The sequence below is a fragment of the Oculina patagonica genome, chromosome 7, assembly GCF_052425735.1.
Source record: "Oculina patagonica isolate OP01 chromosome 7, crgOcupat, whole genome shotgun sequence".
NCBI classification, from domain to species: domain Eukaryota; kingdom Metazoa; phylum Cnidaria; class Anthozoa; order Scleractinia; family Oculinidae; genus Oculina; species Oculina patagonica.
The window spans coordinates 9,176,064-9,196,158 of NC_135764.1; the positions used below are offsets into that span (position 1 = coordinate 9,176,064).

At 38.6% G+C, this 20,095-nt stretch overlaps 1 protein-coding gene across 1 annotated transcript; it reads right to left on the reverse strand.

Annotated features, from left to right (window-relative positions):
• Nucleotides 1–137: 137 nt before the first annotated feature.
• LOC144661625 (beta-galactosidase-like) lies at nucleotides 138–17,945 on the reverse strand. The gene is made up of 11 exons (XM_078522430.1): nucleotides 17,647–17,945; nucleotides 16,992–17,113; nucleotides 16,627–16,655; nucleotides 15,493–15,568; nucleotides 13,751–13,845; nucleotides 12,959–13,196; nucleotides 11,299–11,523; nucleotides 10,586–10,779; nucleotides 4,241–4,441; nucleotides 3,422–3,769; nucleotides 138–1,282 (listed from the first exon to the last, which is right to left on the reverse strand). The coding sequence occupies exons 1-11, from the start codon at nucleotides 17,874–17,876 to the stop codon at nucleotides 1,052–1,054; spliced, it is 1,989 nt and encodes a 662-aa protein (XP_078378556.1). The 5' UTR covers nucleotides 17,877–17,945; the 3' UTR covers nucleotides 138–1,051.
• Between the last annotated feature and the right edge of the window lie 2,150 nt (nucleotides 17,946–20,095).

Genomic DNA, 20,095 nt, shown 5'->3' on the forward strand with positions numbered 1-20,095 from the left:
CTCGAGTGTTTGATATGAGAAAAATATTTACGCGAAGAACTATCTTAGTTGATGCTGTAACTCAAAAGATAAAAAGCATTTCTTCTTAGCATTCTTAATTATCGCATTTTGTACAACATTTGATAGAAATCCTTACATCTGAGAACCTCACAATCTTTATTTCTTTCAATTTGAGGACTAAACAACTTCACAATCTCGGTATAATCTATCGAGGTGAACAATCTTTTCTAAACACTCGTGCTTTCTATCACGTTCAACAATCAACACATTCACTCTCAAGCACATGACTCTGTCAATTAACTTGAAGTTAAGGAGGACCAGTTACGTAACTCTATGCGTACGGACCAGTTACGTAACTCTACGGATTTCGGACAATATTTCTGCGTAAAAAGTTTTCGAATTTAGAATAATTGTTGATTTTTTACCGCGTTAAGTAGTAGATTTCGGGTTTAGTTAACAAACGTTTAAGGGGGTCAAGGAAGGGCAAGCGCTGTCTTTAGCTCTTTCTCTATTGAAGGCTACAACAAAACTCTTACCATTGTTTTCGTATTCCACACAAGTTTACAGAGTAAAAGACTAAGAAATAACTTTTGACCATAAGTAATGCTTTTAATGTAATTTGGAAACACACGCCTGTCAAAATATTTTTGCCATGGAACCATGAGTTCCTTATATGTACTGAATGGCATTCTATCGTAATGAAATTTGTTTATCTCTACAAATCACATATTAATAAAAGATATTACACCCGCTTTTAGTGTTACGTGCATAGCAATCTTTCTACATCCATCTTTCGACATCGTCTTTCGACGTGCTGTTTGCAATGAGCCAATCAAAACCGATGCATACCGATGTTGGTTTCGTGCAAATTAGCCCACAAGTTCAGAAAGTCATGCCAGTGGGTTGTAATTGGCAGATTTCGATCCGTGTTGTTTGTTTAGCACGTCGAAAGACGGATGTCGATGGAAAACCGCTATGAACGTAACACTGAAAGCGGGTGTAAAAATTAGGAGGAGGAGAGGGTACATGATGCACTAATTTTGTCCAAGAGCTAATTTATTGTGTATATGGGGTGCACGGTCCCATTCAAAATGGGTGTTGACACGCTTTCCACAGCACAGAGCCCGTGGCTGTTACAAGGTGCACCATCAAGCTCCAGGACGACCACAAAAGCTGGCCATGGCCCCATTTTAAGCAAAGATGCAGGCACGAACAGAGTTTCTTGAGGTCCGACGTCCGGCCAATAACGGCCCAGATTAAAACCATTGACGTAAAGTTGGCCCTAGAAATTAAATAGTATGTATTGATTAGATGCCTCACCTCGAACATAAACCCTATTTTTTAATGGATGGGATAAATTTTATATACTTTTTATAGCATATACTTTAGTGTATTTTAATTTTAAGTCCTACGTTTTATACATGAGCCTCTGGCTCGGACATTGACGGAGGCCTCGTCCCACGTATGGACATTAAAATTGTATTGTATTGTATTGTATATATAGAAAATACAGATTTTTTTTTCTTTTTTTTTTTTTTTTTTTTTTTTTATTTTTTTGTATTGTATTGTATTGTATACTGTATTGTATTGTATTGTATTGTATTGTATTGTATTGTATTGTATTGTATTGTATTGTATTGTATTGTTTTGTATGGTATGGTATGGTATGGTATGGTATGGTATGGTATGGTATGGTATGGTATGGTATGGTATGGTATGGTATGGTATGGTATGTTACCGTACCCAAATTCGAAAGTAGCCAATCAGAAGTGCGATCTACTGTCCTAATATCCTACGATATCAAGTCACTGACCTGATATGCCACAATAACACGGTCACTTTGAAGTGAAGTAGTGTTACTGTACGATGAATTGAAAAGAGGTTTTACCAATAAAACAGAACTTCGTAATTTAAATTTAGCGGTGTTTAGCAGTCGTAAAAAGAGAAAATTTTTCCCGCCAAAACTAAACTTGAGCGCGCTCGCCAATTGCGGGATGATTGCCGACGAGTACTGAGACATTCAGACTGAAATATTGGAGTCGGAATTTCCAAATTTTTGCGCTTAATTTTGATTTTGAAAATTTAGAGAATGAAACTCTAAACAAACGAGTGGAAAAAAGGCAGAAGAGGAACTTGGTAAAAGTGTTGAAGACCAAGTCAACACATTTGCAGTACGTATCTTGCAAGCTATAAATATAACCAGATTTTTGGCTAAATTTGGGTACGGTAAATACCTAATCGTACCTTCTTGGTACGCTTCGGCTGCATATCAGGCTCGTTTGGTCTCGACTGCGTCTCGCCAAAATACGAACCATGGCTCGACCAAACTCCCCTGGAAAGGTGAGTATAAGTATGGTTTGGTTTGGTATGGTATGGTATGGGTATGGTATGGTATGGTATGGTATGGTATGGTATGGTATGGTATGGTATGGTATGGTATGGTATGGTATGGTATGGTATGGTATGGTATAGTATGGTATGGTATGGTATGGTATGGTATGGTATGGTATGGTATGGTATGGTATGGTATGGTATGGTATGGCATGGCATGGTATGGTATAATACATATAGCAAGACTGCATCGACAAACCAAAGGGATTTGCTACTGAGATCTTAAGTTTATTACTAACGGCTTGGAAAGAAACTTTTCAATAAAAAATGGGACCATTTTGGTGTTGACAAGAAAAATACCTATAAATGCCAAGACGAGTGAAAAAGGAACCCGGGCTAAAAAAAAAAAATTCTAGGAATGAAAATTTTCTGTAATCTGGGCATTGCAACTCTCGCCTCGATGTCCGTGTTTGAAAAATTATTCTTAATGGCATGAAGGAACATGCGACATGCCAAGAAAGGTTATTTTCATGTTTGGGCAAATTTTACTTTACAAGCCGTTTACTTCGTATTAGATCAAAATAATAACAACAAAAATACACGATTTGGGGTTAGAAAATAAACAAATCCAGAATCTATAGCACTTACTTTGAATTCCAATATCAGCAATCCGGAATAATATTTGTACAAAAACGGGGTATTTCTAAATCGACTCTGTTTTTTTTGTCCATCTTATCCAGTCCAATACTGATGATACGACAACGGTCTATTGATTACCTTATGCAAGTGACTCGTGCCGTATCTCATGAGAAAATTGTAAGACATGGGTAATTATTTGAAAGACAGGACAGAGAAGATCTTCTCTCCTTCTCATCCTGCCTAGCATATTACAATTTCCTCATTCCTTATTCTCAATTTACCCTTGATAATGGCGTCATGATGTCGCCGAAACGTCGGGCAATAATATCGTTTGTGTTTACCTGTTTGTGTATAAATAAGATTTAGGACGTATTTCAACAAACGCCTAGAGCAGGCCTGGATAGGCGCTATATAAATATTTATTTATTATTATTAACAAACTTCATCTAACCTTGTGCCAATTTGGAAACCTTATGAATGTGTCTTTTGGAATGCCATCTGGTGTGGGGTAGAGTAACCCTGAATAGAATGTTGGCGTGAAGGCGTCGCTGGCTTTACTTCTGGAATGTGTCAAATGTTTTGCCCACGTGACATTGTTTAGGTTCAATGGGTACATTTCCCATCCAGTGAGGTTTTCCTTGTTGATGGTCACATTACCAACAATTCCTTTTGGATCCTGCATGTCAGAGCCACCTGTGTGATGACCTTGATTCTCCACTAGGATGTCCAGTGTCAGACTTCTTCCAACCGTTAGCATTGTGCTGTTTGGCCCTGAACGGTGCAAGGTTGCCTGTCGCACCTATAAGAGAGTCAATAGTAAATTTTTGGGTTGATTGTTGCCTCGGTTTCAAAACGATTCCTGTACAGCAAATGATAAACTCGACTGCTGAACTCGTTTTGAAACAGAGGCGAAAGAGTGTACAAAAGATTCTCTGACTCATAACTGATACGAACCATCATCATAAATAGAAATTAAAAACCCACAATGCGTCCTTTTGCCTTTTATATACCTTGAGGAAAGAGAATAAGTGTATTGCCCAGAAACACAGCGCTATGGCCCAGGCCGGGGCTCGAACCCTCAAAAAATTAACGGTTTAAAAAATGCGCTTATTGATGCTATTTCGGATCTGACAAATGACGAACTATAAACTTTTAATGTTAATTTTCTAATTTCCTAATAATTGATTGATGCTAAGATATACTTATTCGCATAGCCTTACAGACTTTGTAGGGAAATGCTAAAGGCCAACAAAGTAAACTCGTCATTTACCTTTCCTAGAAAAATTATTCCGCGGTCTCGCAATCTTGGAATTTCCAGTTCCACCTGTTTGTTGGAAAACTTTGAAGGAATTTGTGTCCTGTACAACATGAAGCCATAGTTGTGACCAACGTTTTCCATGGTTTGAGGATAGTGAGATTTTATGGGGCCAGCAGGACAAAGTACTTCCAAGGCTTCATACAGGGAAGCCACCTGAAAGAGAAATTTGTTGTTGTTGTTGTTGTTGTTGATGTTGATGATGATGATGATGATGATGATGATGATGATGGTGATGATGATGATGATGATGATGATGATGATGATGACGATGATGATGATGATGATGATGATGGTGATGATGATGATGATGATGATGATGATGGTGATGATGATGGTGATGACGATGATGATGATGATGATGATGATGATGATGATGGTGATGATGGTGATGATTATAATCATGGCGACCCTCCCCTCGGAAAAAGTCGACTTCACCCTCGACAAGGTCAACTCCCCCCTCTCCAAGTTCGACTTCCCCCTCGCAGGTATACCCTCCCCTCTGTCAAGGTGGATTTTCCCCTCGGCAAAGGTCGACCTTCCCCTCATAGGTCGACCTTCCCCTCTTAAAAGTCATCTTTCCCCTCGTAGGTCAACTTTCCCCTCATAGAAGGTCAGCGTTCCCCTCGTCTAACTTTAAACGATTTATATATTATTTTATACGTACTAGAGGTGTAAGGAGAATAACTCCAATTTTTTGTATGAGTAACAAAACAGTTGTAGTGTCTTGTTATGAAGCAAAGAAAGCAATCCTGCATTCTTTTTCAAGTAGAAAATTTCACAATAAGGCGAAAGAAGACATACAATTGAACATCACAAAAGGATACAGTTGAGTTTATTTGAATTAAGGAATTATACTCTGCTTTTTAAACGTTCGGTATCCTTTAACATTATACTTTTTAATATTATTTTATTAATATTTTATTGTAAAGCAATTAGTGAATTTGGTGCTATATAAATACTATTATTATTATTATTATTATTATTATTATTATTATTATTATTATTATTCTCGCCTTTTTAAAATTCATACAACGTGTTCATACAGTCGCGTTTTTAATGTTAGTGTTTAACAGTTTGACAGTTATAACGAAAAACGTTTCTTGGACCAAAAACTCAACGTTTTGTTTTACAGGTCATAAAAACCCATCGATCAACGTTGATGTGGCTTCCAGATATATGTATTTATACCATGCCATAGAAAATACAGCCAATCAGAATACAGGAAAGCCGTTGTATATTCGACGGTTTTCATCCCAACCTTCCCATAGTGCGCTGCGACTGTATTCTTGACGAAATTTAGTAAGCGTATTTTCTATGGCATGGTATAAAATAGTTACACAACACTTTCTCGTGGTATACTATGGAATATCCCACTTGTCACTTGTATTTTCTTGGCATACACACTCGCCTAAAGGCTCGTGTGTATACCGAGAAAATACAAGTGACTCGTGGGATATTCCATAGTATACCCTCGAAAGCGTTGCATAACTAGTATATATTTTATTTGAGATTACTTCCTCTACGTAGTGTTTGTGTCTCGTCTCATTTATTATCGCTACACCAAAAGTACAATCTGGAACATTTTTGTGATTTATTTGAAATCAAACATACAGAATATTTTAATTCTTGAATATTTCATTTGCAGTACATCATAGTTTAATATGCTGGTATTAGTTTTTAAGCGGCAAATCTGATTCACGCGAAAATCAGGTTTTACTCAGGACATGAGCTGCTAAATTGCATCCTTCAAATGGACACCATTTAATTTTAAGGCCGAGTCTGGGTCTTCCCTTGCTCATCCGGTGCGGTCCCCTTCTCTTTTCTTCCAGACTTGCGATTGAATTAAGTTTGACAACTTCCTTCTCCTCCTTTTTATGCTTTGAACACAAGTGCCTCGGCAGGTTAGGGCCCTCGTAGCTGCACGTCCGGATCGGACACTTGTTAATCGAATGATGACTCTTCTTCTTTAGCTTCTCCGCTTGCCTTGTTCCCCCCCCCCCCCCCCGGTTGTTTCACTTTCTCTTGTGTCTCTCCGCATCTCCTCCTCCTGTTGGCTACTGATTTTTTCTTCTGCTGTTTGACGAACGTTTACGTCACCTGACACTGCTTTCTCTATCGATGGTGCTTGTTTGTGTTGTTCTAAAGCTGCTTCCTTTAGTGCAGGGACGATGTTGATTTTAAAGGATATTTGGTCTTTGGTCTTTTAATTCCCTCTGGCTCGTAATCTGGGTCAGCAGCGTTTTGTTTGCTGATTTCGCTTCCATCATCGCTGTAAGTTGTACTGCTGCCATCTTTATCGCCACTCTGTTGTCCTTTCCATCGTGGTTCAACCTTTTACCGCAACATTTTAAGGCTTTGTATGTGCGCCAACAATCCACTAGCAACGTCCTGTCCGTCGATTGGTACATCTAACTGCATCTGGTGTTTAATTTCCGCTAGGTAATTAACCTGCAATCAGGCGTTATTTTTCTCGCGGCGGAGGGGTCAACGGAAAAATGAACTTCCCTCTGCTGCGAAAAAAGAAAGCCTGATCGCAGGTTACTAGGTACTGTGTGTAGGCCATGACGGATTTTGAAATAGCTAGCAACTGCCCATTTCCGATGTAGTCCCCGACAGCAGCACACTCCTTTGCCCTTCTGAAGTGCATTTTAAGTGTTGTGACATTTGGGGCAATATTAAGACTCCAATCTTCATACTTGGTGGTTCTTCCAGACTAAAGAAACGCAGCGCTTCTGGGTCTCCATCCGCCGCCTGCCCAATGAATTTACTTAACCGTTGGCAGTGGTGCTCCCGTCCCTCGTCAAAAACCTCCCCAATGCTCTCTTACCATTTCTTGATATGGGAGATCTTTCAGAGCGGTCTCGTCCCCCATGTTGCCTAGTGCAACAATCCTTAGGTACTCCTCCATAAGTTAGCAACTCTAGATCTCTTTTACCAATTACACAAAACTGAAAACAAATTTAATATAGCTAATGAAACTGGTTTTAACTTATGGCTCCCCACGTTATCCTTTTATCAAATTAATAACACACAAAAGATGATAGGGCATTTTACAAACAATTCTTGTGTTTTGAGAACGTTTTTGCTCCAACCCCCCCCCCCCCCCCTTAGCTTCCTACTTACGTACATATCTCACTGACAGTTTCCCTGACAATTCTCTTATATTACGGGGCAAAACAATCTGTTAACAGAGCAATTAACATGTGACTTACCTTAATCGAGATGCGTCCGAGTATTTGTCCGATGTAGACTGGACACGGCTTAATTCAAACACAAAACTGAGGGGAAAGTCGACCTTCACCAAACATCGATTTGTATCATTCAAATCGTTTTTTTGATTGGCTCTTTTACTTGCTACTTTCAAAATTAGTTAGAACTGTCTTTATCGTTCTCTAAAATGTAAATATTAGTAGCAAATTTTGCTAAGTCAGCATTTTATGTAACCGCTTAAAAGAAGACTAAAACTGCATAATTTCAAATCACCGCAATTTTGTGAGGTTCCACCTTCAAAGAGATTAAGAGATCAAAAATCTTGGATTCAATATTTCACTTTTTTAGAAGCTTGAAACCAAAAAAATACTAAATCTCGAGGTATGTTATCAATTCTTGGAAAGAAACAGCTTGAAATGTCAAAGATATTAAATTTTTAATAAAATTTTAGTATTGGTCAGCGGTATTTCGTTACAGATAATGCGCACAAGCAAAAGTACATTTTCATTACATGTAAAACTATAAGAGCTTCAATGTCGTGGGAAAAAGGTTGAAATCGGCTCAGTTTTGATTTTTCTACGGATTTTTTTTCGTATTTGAAAATGGCGGTTTCTCGACTTCCAAATATGCAGAAAAGGCAAAAAAATGCTTAACAAGCAAAATTCTGCCAGTTGCATTAGCTTGCTATTAAGAATGTGATGTGTTGTAACTGCTTGCCAAGTTTCAAGTCGCTCAGTGGTCTGGTTCCAAAGTTTTGGTAGTTTGAACTTTGTCAGTTTCAACTACAGGTAGAACTAACTGGTCGACTTCCCCCTCCCTTCAATATCATTAAAAGCTTTTCCTAGACAATCATAACATGATTATTTCTTTTGAAATCTACTTAGATTAGTCCTCTTATGGACACCATTCAAACACGCCAAGCATTCCTTATAAAGATATATTGCTGGGTTTTTTCAGCCGCTACACAAAGTCATTTCGTTGACGCCATATTTACAAATAAGGGAGGGGCTGGAATAATTTTTTTTTCAAAGTCACAATCCGCTCAATCCGAAATGAACTCTCGAATATTAGTAAGCAGATTGTTAAGAGCTAGTGTTATTACTTTTCTACGAGTAAAGCTGTTTATTTGGATGATTGACAGTCTTTAAAATTCGTCTTTTACAAAATTTGGCATCTCCGAGGTGTCTAAAGTTTGACTTCCATATCTCAGAAGCAATTTTATTTGGTAAAGCTTTCAATGCATGGAAAGTCAACCTTTGAATTGAACCTTCGAGAAATGTTTTTATGAGGAGTGCCACTAAAGCACTTTGCTAAGAATATAGCTTGCAAAAACAGTACATTTTTTTAGCAAAAGGTCGTCTCTCCCCTCGTTTTAGCCTCTTTCATCTTAAGTTACCAGGCAACGAAAAGACTTAGCCTTCGTCAAATGAACTGAATGTCTACCTTCTTAAGAGTTCTAAAAATCTGCAGCATAGTTTATCTGATATATCAAAAAGTAAAGCCACTGGATTCAGTTATACGTCGGTGGAATTTCCCCTCGGTAAGGAAAAGGTGATCATTTCGTTAAATTTTTAGTTGCTATGCAGTAACCACGTGACATTGTGACGTCATACTTAATGTAAAGAAACAACAAACAAATATACATATCATGTAAAAATTTGAGCAATTGTCTGTTCAAAATGACGAAGTTATAAGTGTTTGATCTTTTTTGGCGATTTTCAAAATCAAGGTTGAGTTGAGCGAGCTCAAAAACCGGGTGTAATATATAGACCTCAGCAGCATTTTTTTGCCTGCTCTGAAACCGATTTCCCAAAATAGTGGTGATAATCGTGATTATAAGGGGATCATGGGTGATCGGTCTAAAAGTCATACATGCAAAAAATCGCGAAAAAACGACATTTTTTAGCTGCATTCCCTGTCAAAGTCTACTCTCCCCTCACCCCCGAGCTATAAATGATCATTCCCGTCAGCCATTTCAACTGGTCACCGCCAAATGCATACAATCTGTTGTTTATGCACTAATAGTCTGATGCCTAAAAACGTAAGTCAATTTAAATAAATTTGCTTTTACTTTTGGCCATTTAAAAAAGTTGGTGATAGGCGAGGGGAAAGTGTACGGTGGAGGATTCCAATGATGACGATGATGATGATGATGATGATGATGATGATGATGATGATTATGATGATAATGATGATGATGATGATGACAATGATGATGATGATGTAAAAAATAACATTACAGTGGAACCTCGATTTAACGAACCTCTATATAGCGAAGTCCTCGATACAACGAACGGTATTCTTTGCCCCAGTTATAGTAAAACATATGGAAAAGAACCTCGATATAACGAAACCTCTATATAGCGAACATATTTTGCCAGTCCCTTGGCTTTTTGTTATATCGAGGTTCCACTGTACAAGGAGACCGATAAAATGACCAAAAAGAGTTTAAAAAATAAAATTGATAAATTAACTATTGATTCTGGCTTTTTCTCAGCTACCAATAAAGTTTGCAGATCTTAGATTTCAACTATCAATTAGAAAACGCGTCAATACTCATAATCAGCTGACAATTAAACTGTTGACCAAACCTCGGCTATCAGTTAAATCCGATTTAGGAGGTTGCTAATTTACCGAGTTAGGATTTCGAGTTGGATTTTCGAGTTAGGATTTTCGAGTTGGATTTTCGAGTTAGATTATATAATAATAATAATAACAACTTTATTTAATGAGGGTTACACATTACAGTTAAAAACTGAAAAACCTGTGGCCCTCCCCTATAATAAAAGTTAATACTACTACAAATAAATTATCAATAAAAAATGAAAACAGATAAAATAGATAAAAACTAGATAATAGAAGATTTTCGAAGATTTTCAACCCGTGAGGTATTTTGGAGCCTTTGACGTCATTTTAAATGGCGGCCGTAAATTATCGGAAATAAACGTTAAAATAAAACGACTTCTGATGTTCGTAATGGATTGAAAATTGGCAAGGTGAGTAAGAAAGTCTTATTGTACACGAAAATGTAAAAAAATGGAAATCGAAAATTTAATCATAGACTAATAGCAGCAGACTAATATATACCTTCGTCAGCATTATGAGGCCATAAGCGTGCTTAGGAGTTGGAGGAGGAACCGGTGTAGGCGGCAATCCCTGGTGTTTCAAAATCACTTCTCTCATGACGTGGTATTTATGTGTGGGGTCCCCTGCCTCACTGATCGGAGCGTCATAGTCATAACTTGTTATTTGAGGCTCATAGACCTTGCCTATGTTGGCACCTGCATGAGAAGGAGGCAAAAGAAGCTAAGATATAAGATAACGAAACATTACATGTGAGATATAGTGGCACTTTATTACCCGATGGGAAAATGTGGTAAGTAGGATAAGGAAAAATCTGAATTCGATCAGAGTGGCCCATCAGGCCGGAGCTTATTCCGGGTTTTCGTAGCATGAAGCGACACCGAGTGTCTCTCCTCCCCCTGGATGGGATGCTAGTTGATTGCAGGGTATCCCCCGCATAAGATTCACCGGTACTCGTTTATACAACTGGGAGAAGAGAAGCACTATAAGATTAAAGTGTTTAGCCCAAAAAAACCACGCACTTAACTTTCAGAAAGTGTTTATTAGACTGAAGAGGGAGCCTTAAAAGAGGGTTAGGGGCTAAAATAGGAACGTTTATGGTAACTAAGTGCTTCACTTCCCGGCTGACGCAAGTAATGGTAGTGTTTGGGTTTGGCTTGGGAGCACGACTAACTATTAGCTTCGAATCTAGAAAGTAAAAGAATCCAGTACGATACCATTCATGAATCCAAAATTTGTTCCTCCATGGAACATGTACACATTAACCGACACATTATTGCTCAACAAACTGTCAAGGTTCTTGGCCACAGTTTCAGCATCTCTGTGTTGAAAAGGTCTTCCCCAGTAGTTAATCCATCCCGGATAGAACTCCGAGTTGACCAAGGGACCGGACGGTTGGAAATATCTCTGGTTCTCAAAACACGCTTCACCGCGGTTTCCTCCTGGAATAAAGGAAGATATAGCCCGATGTTTCAGAAACATAACATTAAAAAGAAATTAAAGTACGTGAGATTAATGAAGGTTTCTCGTTAGAGTCGATTATCTGATAGATAGATAGATAGATAGATAGATAGATAGATAGATAGATAGATAGATAGATAGATAGATAGATAGATAGATAGATAGATAGATAGATAGATAGATAGATAGATAGATAGATAGATAGATAGATACTTTATTAACGTGAAATAATCTTAGCTTTACGGCTAGTTTACAGTTATTTCACGAAATTAAAAACTAAAATCTAAATTAATTACAATATATACAATATAAAAATGCTAGCTACTATAGATAATATAATTAACATGATTAAAAATATAAAAAATTAAAACACCCTTAATTGATTAATATCGCTATAAAAAGTCCTAAAAAAAATAAAAACTTACAATTTAAAACGTTAAATTTCGAATGTTGCGTATAAAATCTTTGGTTCCAGCTAGGCAGCGTATGTTCTCGGGAAGTCCGTTCCATTGCTTAGCGGCGTAATAACTGAAACGTTTGAGTCCGTATTTGGTACTATTTGCCTTAGGTAATGTCAAGACATTTGCACCTCGCAAATTGTAACTGCTCCTTCTCACATTTATGAGACGACCAATTTTTACAGGGGCTCTGCCCTGAAAACAGAAACGTTTTACTAACGTTTCACTAGTCGGGAACTCTACAACTAGTTAAACGAATTGTGCAGCTGACGCTTATAAATCAGAGACGTCGATGGGACAAGTCAAGCGGACCAGGCAGCCTGCGTGTACGTAACTTCAGATTCTGTAGTACGAAGTAACTGTGGTTTGGAAAACTTTTCAGTGTTTAGATGTTTAGATAATAGCCTGTCATAGGTAGCCTGTCATAGGTTACTTTTTCCGTCAGGTTGCCCCACAAAAAATAAAAGTCGCCCTCTAAAATTGCTAACTCCTGTTTAACCACCAGGGTGTAGTGATCTAGAGGTATTATGTTAGTTCAGTGTTTCGCAGAGGAAATCAGGCTCGACATCCAATTGGACAGTCTTATCCTGATTTGGAGACACCTGACAAATAAATCGCCATTCTGCCAATCAGATGAAAATCAGAACCCACCCAGCTGATATTGGCTTATTCAACTCCCATTCTGTCTATACAAACAAAAACATCCTGAAAAACAGTTGAAAAACTAAACCCTTCAGCCGATTTACCTTACTTCTTCTACCTTATATTTAAGTTACCTTGGTATAAGGTGTTATCGGTGCTACAACGAAAGAAAGAGTACTTCATACTCTTGTCTGCGTTGAAAGTATAATGATTTTGAAAAGTGGAGAAATGGGGTCAATTGAAGGAATGAAAAATGAATTAATTATCTTTGCGACATTTATATGTATGGCTGCCTTGACTATAGCCCAGTGCATACCTTCTTTATCAGAGCGACCTCCAAAAATGATACTCGCCAAGGTATTCTTTACATATCCTCCACCGAAATCCAGCGTGGATAACATTCCAGGCAGTGTTCCGCACTCTAGCATTCTGTTGGCACATCCGTTGTTTGTGAAAAGAACGACATCATTGCCAAGATATCTTACAAACAAGTCTTGTAAATGTCCCAAGTATTGGTGATCGCACTGCTCCAAAGAACCATACTCGTTCTCTACCTAATAGTATAAAAATGAAATCAGGGACGAAAATTGAGCAGATGAATTAACTTTTTGCAACGTCTAACGTAAGAACAAATGGTCATAGTAGTTTTACCGCTGACATGCAGTCAATAATCTTGTGGTTTACGTACTTAAAAGCACGGATTTTAACCAAATTTAGACATCGGAAAATGACAGCCAAATTGGATGAATTATAAAAATAAGTACTTAGAACAGTGTAGCAACATTTCAATAACACAGCAAATACAAAAGAAGGTACAGATGGACAATATAGAAGAAGATTGATACGGAGTGCGATATGGATTTTTTAAAAATACTGTTGGGCTGAACAGTTTTCAGAGTAAGTCCTGGTTATTTCTTGGAAGACTTTAGGCCAACTTCGGAAATCTTTGGGCCAACTTCGGAAATCTTCCGAAGACTTTCCATGACAGTGAATTCGAGTGAATACCAAAACGTTACGAGTTTCTCAAATTCGCCGGCTTTCTTCAATAAATTAGGGACGTTTTGTTGCTTGAAATAATGATTATGACTTGCGTGGATTATTCCCATACCTGCACGGCGATAACAGGTCCTCCATTAGAATATAACAAAGGTTTTAATTTTGGTAGCAAGACTTTCATCCATCTGTTAACTGCACTGATATACGCTGCCAAATGCAAATAAAAAAAAGTTTACGTTTATTTGTTCATTTGCTTGTTTGTTTTAATCCGTGGTAAAGAAACAAAGGGCTGATGTATTAAAGGACCCTAGTCAGACACGCCTTTGTTTTTGTTTACATACGAGAATTTCGGTATTACATTTATCGCAAAGCGAGTCTAAAGGAAAGAGATCAATTTGAAACTGCTAAAAGTAATTAAACAGACTTCAAGTGCAATAAGATTTCGCTTCGCCATACAGTTCATAATTTCGATGGCATCAAAAATGGCGGAGGCTGACTAGGATCCTCTAAGTTCAATTGATAAATTTTCACGCCAAACAAACAAAAGAATGATAGAATAACTAGTCAAAAATAAGCACCGGTAATTTTAAAAAGCATCTCTGGCAGTTTTAGACCTCAGTAAAGCAAATGCACAAGGATGGACGAGGATTTTTTCAACATGCGAAATGTCCGAATTTAGATGGCAGAGAAAATGGCGGAGGCTGACTAGGATCCTTTAATGAGTGGGGTAAGGTTCACCTAACTGCAATAAATTTGTCATAGAAGAAAGCAAAATGAAAACAGCCAAAGCCATATCAAAGATGCATTTTAACATTCGCGCGAGGAAACACTTCAAAATGTATACACGTAAATCATTTTTTCTTATAACACGCTTGATAAATGTTTAGATATAATTCGTGGGTTTCCTGCAAGTGCATTCAGCTATGAAGATTAAGCCAATTAATTCCTATTAAGCTTTTTACATTTTTTATGACAACGTTATTGCAACTAGGTGTATATCTCAAATAGAGCCACTTGTCTCCCGCCCAGCGAGAAAAGAAAAATGGAAGCATTAACATTTATGATCGCACAAAAACTGAAGGTAAGGCGAGAGCAAGGAGCATGACGAAAAACTAACACCTCTGTTTTTCCCGGGATAGTCTCAATGCATTTGGTTAGAAAGTTTGTCTTGATCTGCAGGTAACTAAAGCTTACAGTGTGAAACAAAACTGACCCAACAAAACCACCCAAACAGACACTCCCACAAGTAGTACTCAGTTAGTTCACAGTTCCTAACAGTCTTGTATGGTAAAAAATACCTTAAGTCAGTTACAAGACTCTCAGTTACTTAATTTTTAAGAAAGTCGGCATTTCCAAAAAAAAAAATCGTCAATCCTAGTAATTTACTTTCAGAGTTTGCCACTCTGTCCATGGTGTTAGACCTGCCCTTTATCTTCTATCAGTAAGACCTGTCTTGTTAACCCTTACCCCCAATTTCATAAAACTGAAACTAGATTAAGGAAAGGATAGAGCGACGTTCGATTGAGTGCCGTAAAACAAAAACCAAAGTAATCACTCTTGCCAGTTACAAAGGACACAGACAATCCACAGCGAACCAATCAAAATTCGAAGCAAATACGTGTAGCAGGCGCAAAGCTCGGGAAAACGTGTGCGAGCGAATCACGATTGGTATTGGTTTAACTTCTGATTGGTGGAGAAAAAAGGCGCGGGTCTTTCGAATGAAAACTTAGCGTAGTACTACGGAACCAAAGCAAACGCGAATTACTTTCGACACTGCCCAAGTGAAAATCACTCTATCACTAAGGAGAGCTTAAATTGGGGGTTAGCGATACTAACTGAAAATTTAAGACTCACCGGTGTTCGCCAGCGTTCTAAATCGAGGCGAATATTCTGCTGTGTAGTTTTTCAACAACCAAGGAGGAAACCCACCCTGCAAAAAATCACTGTATTATTCAAATGACCCCTTGAACCGTGTAAGAATTTCTAGTGTGCGTTAACAATATACAACAGTCCCCTCCCACTCTATTAGCGGGACGTATTTACATAAAAGTGTCGCCAAGCAGGAGAACCGACAATCAAGTTCATCGATCCACAAATGTCTTTTAATTGGGCTGTCTTCTCGAATAATACAGTCGAAGCTCTCATAAGCGAACGCCCTCGGGACGCGAAAAAAATGTCCGCAACTGGAGCTGGCCGCTTACGAGAATGGTTCTTGTAAGCGGCCACTAGAGGTGTGGGGGATAGATGGCCGCTTACGGGAGCTTGCCCAGCTAACATAATGGTAATATGCATGTTAGTGGTGTTTCGAAATGTAACCGGACGTGGATGACGACAAAACAAACACTGAAATATGGTACTGTAATAAAATCATTGTGACGAACGCCGATGTGAAGTTGATTGATTAATACAAGATACAGAGGTTTTTTATATGATTTTCTTTGCGGTGTCCGCTTACGGTAGCTTAAAAACAAAGAAAAAGTCTAAGTCGTAATCTCGAAAAGTGTCCGCGGCCGCTTACGGGAATGTTCGCTTACGAGAATGTTAAAATACAGAGTTTGTATGGGAGTAAAAACGGAGTTTCTAACAAGGTCGTCGTAAGTAGAGCTGTCCGCTTACGAGAGTGTCCGTTAAGAGAGCTTCGACTGTATACAGTAACCGATCAAACAAGCACACTAAACAAAACGATCGAATTCGCCACGAGGTTTCAACCTCGTTCCCAGGTTTTTACGGCACTTTCGTGCGCGTGCATGTACATAACGCCACAAAAGAGTGTTGTTGTAGTCACGTGACCAATTTAAACACTCCAAACAGTTTTGATAACGCAAATAGCACCGCGTACGACCAAGGAGGGGGACGTTCGGGGAAGAGGCAGCCATGATCCCCATCTCTTTTACATGGGTACCCTCCCCAGTCCCCCTCCCACCCCCGTCTCGGCTCCTTCTTTGCCTTTATCTTTTCTGTACGGACCTCGCTGCATTCTGTACCTACCATATCACGCTCGGCCGCGATAAAAGGACCTGAAAGAGAAACATTTTTCGATCACGTACTGTACGTTATGATAAAGCCTAGAAAACGCATTATCGACTTCACCTTGTTGTGTTATTCCGCCTATCAAAAGTTATTGTTGTGAAAACGCTATGCTGAAAGTTTGGTGTTTTCTCTCTCGGTTTTTCAGTTTTCAAAATGGTTAGGTGGAGAATAAATGTTCTTCTTCAGTGGCACATCAAAAAGTAAATAGAAGTAAAATGACCTTTTTTCAATTAAACCACATAAACTGACGTTAGCTATTGCTATTAAAGGAGCACAATACTAACAATATATGTCGTATTACGTAAGACGTTTATTTTTCTTACCAGCTCTAACTATCACCAGCAGACCCAGAGAACCTGCAATTCGAGTGAAATTCACCAAATCATTGTCTCCTTCAAAGTCGTAATGTCCTTCAACTCGCTCGTGAACTTGCCAGGCCACGTAGCTGTGACAAAAAAAAAAACATTATTCTTTAAAAAAAAAAAATCGATTTTGTCTAGTGTGCAACACACCTAAAAGACTTATCGTACAGTGTAAGCAAAACCACGCCCCTCAGAACAAGAGTCACCCTAGAGGCCTAAATGATCAACCTCGGGGAGAAGAACCTGGGGACGTGGTTGCCAAATGATCCCCTACCTTCCCCCAAGGTTTAAAGACCTTTAAAGTGTTTTCGTTTAAGGGTCAACTTATTGTGTGACCCTGAATTAAAGACTATTCAACAGGAAATGATGGAATTTCCCATTTTCGGAGTGAGAACAGCAAGAGAAAAGTCACCAATCAAAGAAATCCTGGCCTTCGAGACGCCAGTTAGATTACTCGGCCTTAGAAGGTGCTTTTGGGGCCGCAAGGAGCACAAAATAAAACACCCTCCCAAATCCGACTCAGTGTTGCGCGCTACGTAAAACAAAAGTGTTGCACAGAAAACGTCTGAAAAGGCGCCCATATCTACAGTGATCTAGATTACTCACGATTACTCACGTTTGCACGGCGTTCAATCCAGCGGCCTTCATCTTTGCGAGCCTGTCATACCAGTAGGCTCGAGGAACTCTGAAATAATGAATGCTCCCGGAAATATAGCGAAATGGCTCACCATCTTTGAGGAAAACATTGTTTTCGTAGTCAACAACAAATGACCTAGATATTGTTTGCTGACATTGAGTGCAAATGATTAAAACGATCAGGAAGAAAAAATGTCTTGCGAGAACCATATCAGCGTCTAAAAAAGCCGAAACGATGGTAGAACAGAGGCGTTTGCGTGTTGTTACCGTGAATATCAATATCGGCGTAGGGTTGTAACGTCGCATCGTCACGCAACGCTATTCAAATGAGGACTGGATGCGTGACTAACAAAATAACGCTCGCGGTATGTCTGTACGGTAGTCCTAAAGCCTGTTTTTTTTTTCGCATCGCACGAATTACACTTAAATTCATATACTACACTTTGTTGGTTTACTAGAGAGGGCTTTGTTTCCGTGAACTTCAAATCTTCAGAGATTTTCTTGCTTGTGAAGACTAGCGTTATTTCACGATCTATTTTCTTTCCTAGGTCACACAGTTCTCTACGTACGTAGTCAGCCGATTTTTGATCTTTGAATGGCAAGGTGATGCGTACAGGGTTGTCCACTGGCGCAATACAGCTTTCGTTCTGGTCTTGAGAGGAATGAAATCTGTTAAGGACAAAGTCAATTAATTTCCCGGGATATTTCAGTTTCAGGAATGTGGTCTTTAGTCAGTTTAGTTCCCTACATTCTTGTGCGAAGAGATCCGGCGAGCAAGACAGGCGTTTGGCGCGATCAAACATAGTTCTTAAAAGTGATCGTTTATAGCGATTGTCGACGTGACTCTGATAATGGAGCAGAAGTCCTTTATTGGTCTTTTTCCTGTAGACAGATGCGTTAAGGCGGTTATCGGTCTTAATGATTGCTATGCCTACAAAGGGTAACATGTGTTCGACTGCCGTTTCCATTGTGAATTGGATTGCTGGGTGCGCGTCATTCAAGATTGTGAGGAGATCAGTTGCAGCGGGAAGGTCAGGTACTACAGTGGAACCTCGATTTAACGAAGTGCCAAGGGACTGGGGAAATTTATTCGTTATATCGAGAGGGTTCGTATATCGAAAACCTCGATATAACGAACGCGGAAAAACGACCAAAATGTTCGTTATATCGAGGTATAGTTAATCAATTTTTAACAATTTTACGCCGCACCACGAACCCAGCATTTCCGGATATTGACGATTTCTGAAAATAACATTTATAATGTCTAATATATGCACATAGTAAGAGCATATGTACTTGGGCTTGTTCTCTTGTTACAGGGTTAAAGGATTTTCATCTTTGTTGGTCCGTTCCGCATTCATCTTGTGTCGCGTGTTGACATTTTTCGTTATATCGAGGTACATTTTACGTTTGGGTCTCTGGATTGTGTTCGTTATAACGAGGAGTTCGTTATATCGAGGTTCGTTATATCGAGGTCCTGTTCCATACATTTTACTGTAACTTTGGACGGGCTGAAGAAAATCGTTCGCTAAACCGAGGACTTCGTTATATAGAGGTTCGTTAAATCGAGGTTCCACTGTAGTGCGAAGGTATCATCGACGTATCTCTTGTAGAATTTGGGAGTTTTGTTTTCACGTGCTAGTTTCTCTTCAATGGAGCACATATAGGTGTTTGCCATTAATGGTCCCAATGGTGATCCCATGGCAACGCCGTCTATTTGTTCGTGCAAATCGCCGTTAAATTGAAAAAGTTGATCTTTTGTAGCAATTGTAAGCTTTATTGGTGTTAGTGCTTACAGTACAAGAAAACAATAAACTAAAAGGAAGAAAGAAAAAAATACGAAATTATAATTAAGGTATTTACATGCGTTACAATTATTTTTACATACAGTGCATACATTTTTCGCTAAACTTAATTATACAAGGATATTATAAGGAAAACGTAGAAATAGTAGTATTAAAAAAAGATAACGTTCTTGTATTTATTAAAAAAAAAATACAAAATATTTCCATATACTTTTTTGAATTCAGGCAGTTTGTTATTTTGGATTGCGATTTCTCTTTGTATATGGAATATTTCGCGATATAAAGAAGCGTGTAGTTTAAAGAGTACGGGTGCATCTTTTTGACAAGAATTCCATATAAAATCCTATTGTTTGATAATGTGATCTTTTCTTTAGTTTTGCTGGACCACCAGTTTTGAAATAAATTCCAAAAAGATAAAGTTGAAGAGCAGTGTAAGAACATGTGATCTAAAGAGTGTCTGTAAGTGAGACATTCTGTTGACTGTCAAGCAATCTACAAGCAAGCTAGATCTTATTCCTGTCTCTTTCTTTGGACAAATACGACATAATAAAAGGGGGCCGAGGGAGCGGACACTTGGGAGTAAATGGGGAGGGGAATCTACGGGAGGCAGGAGAACAGAGCCGT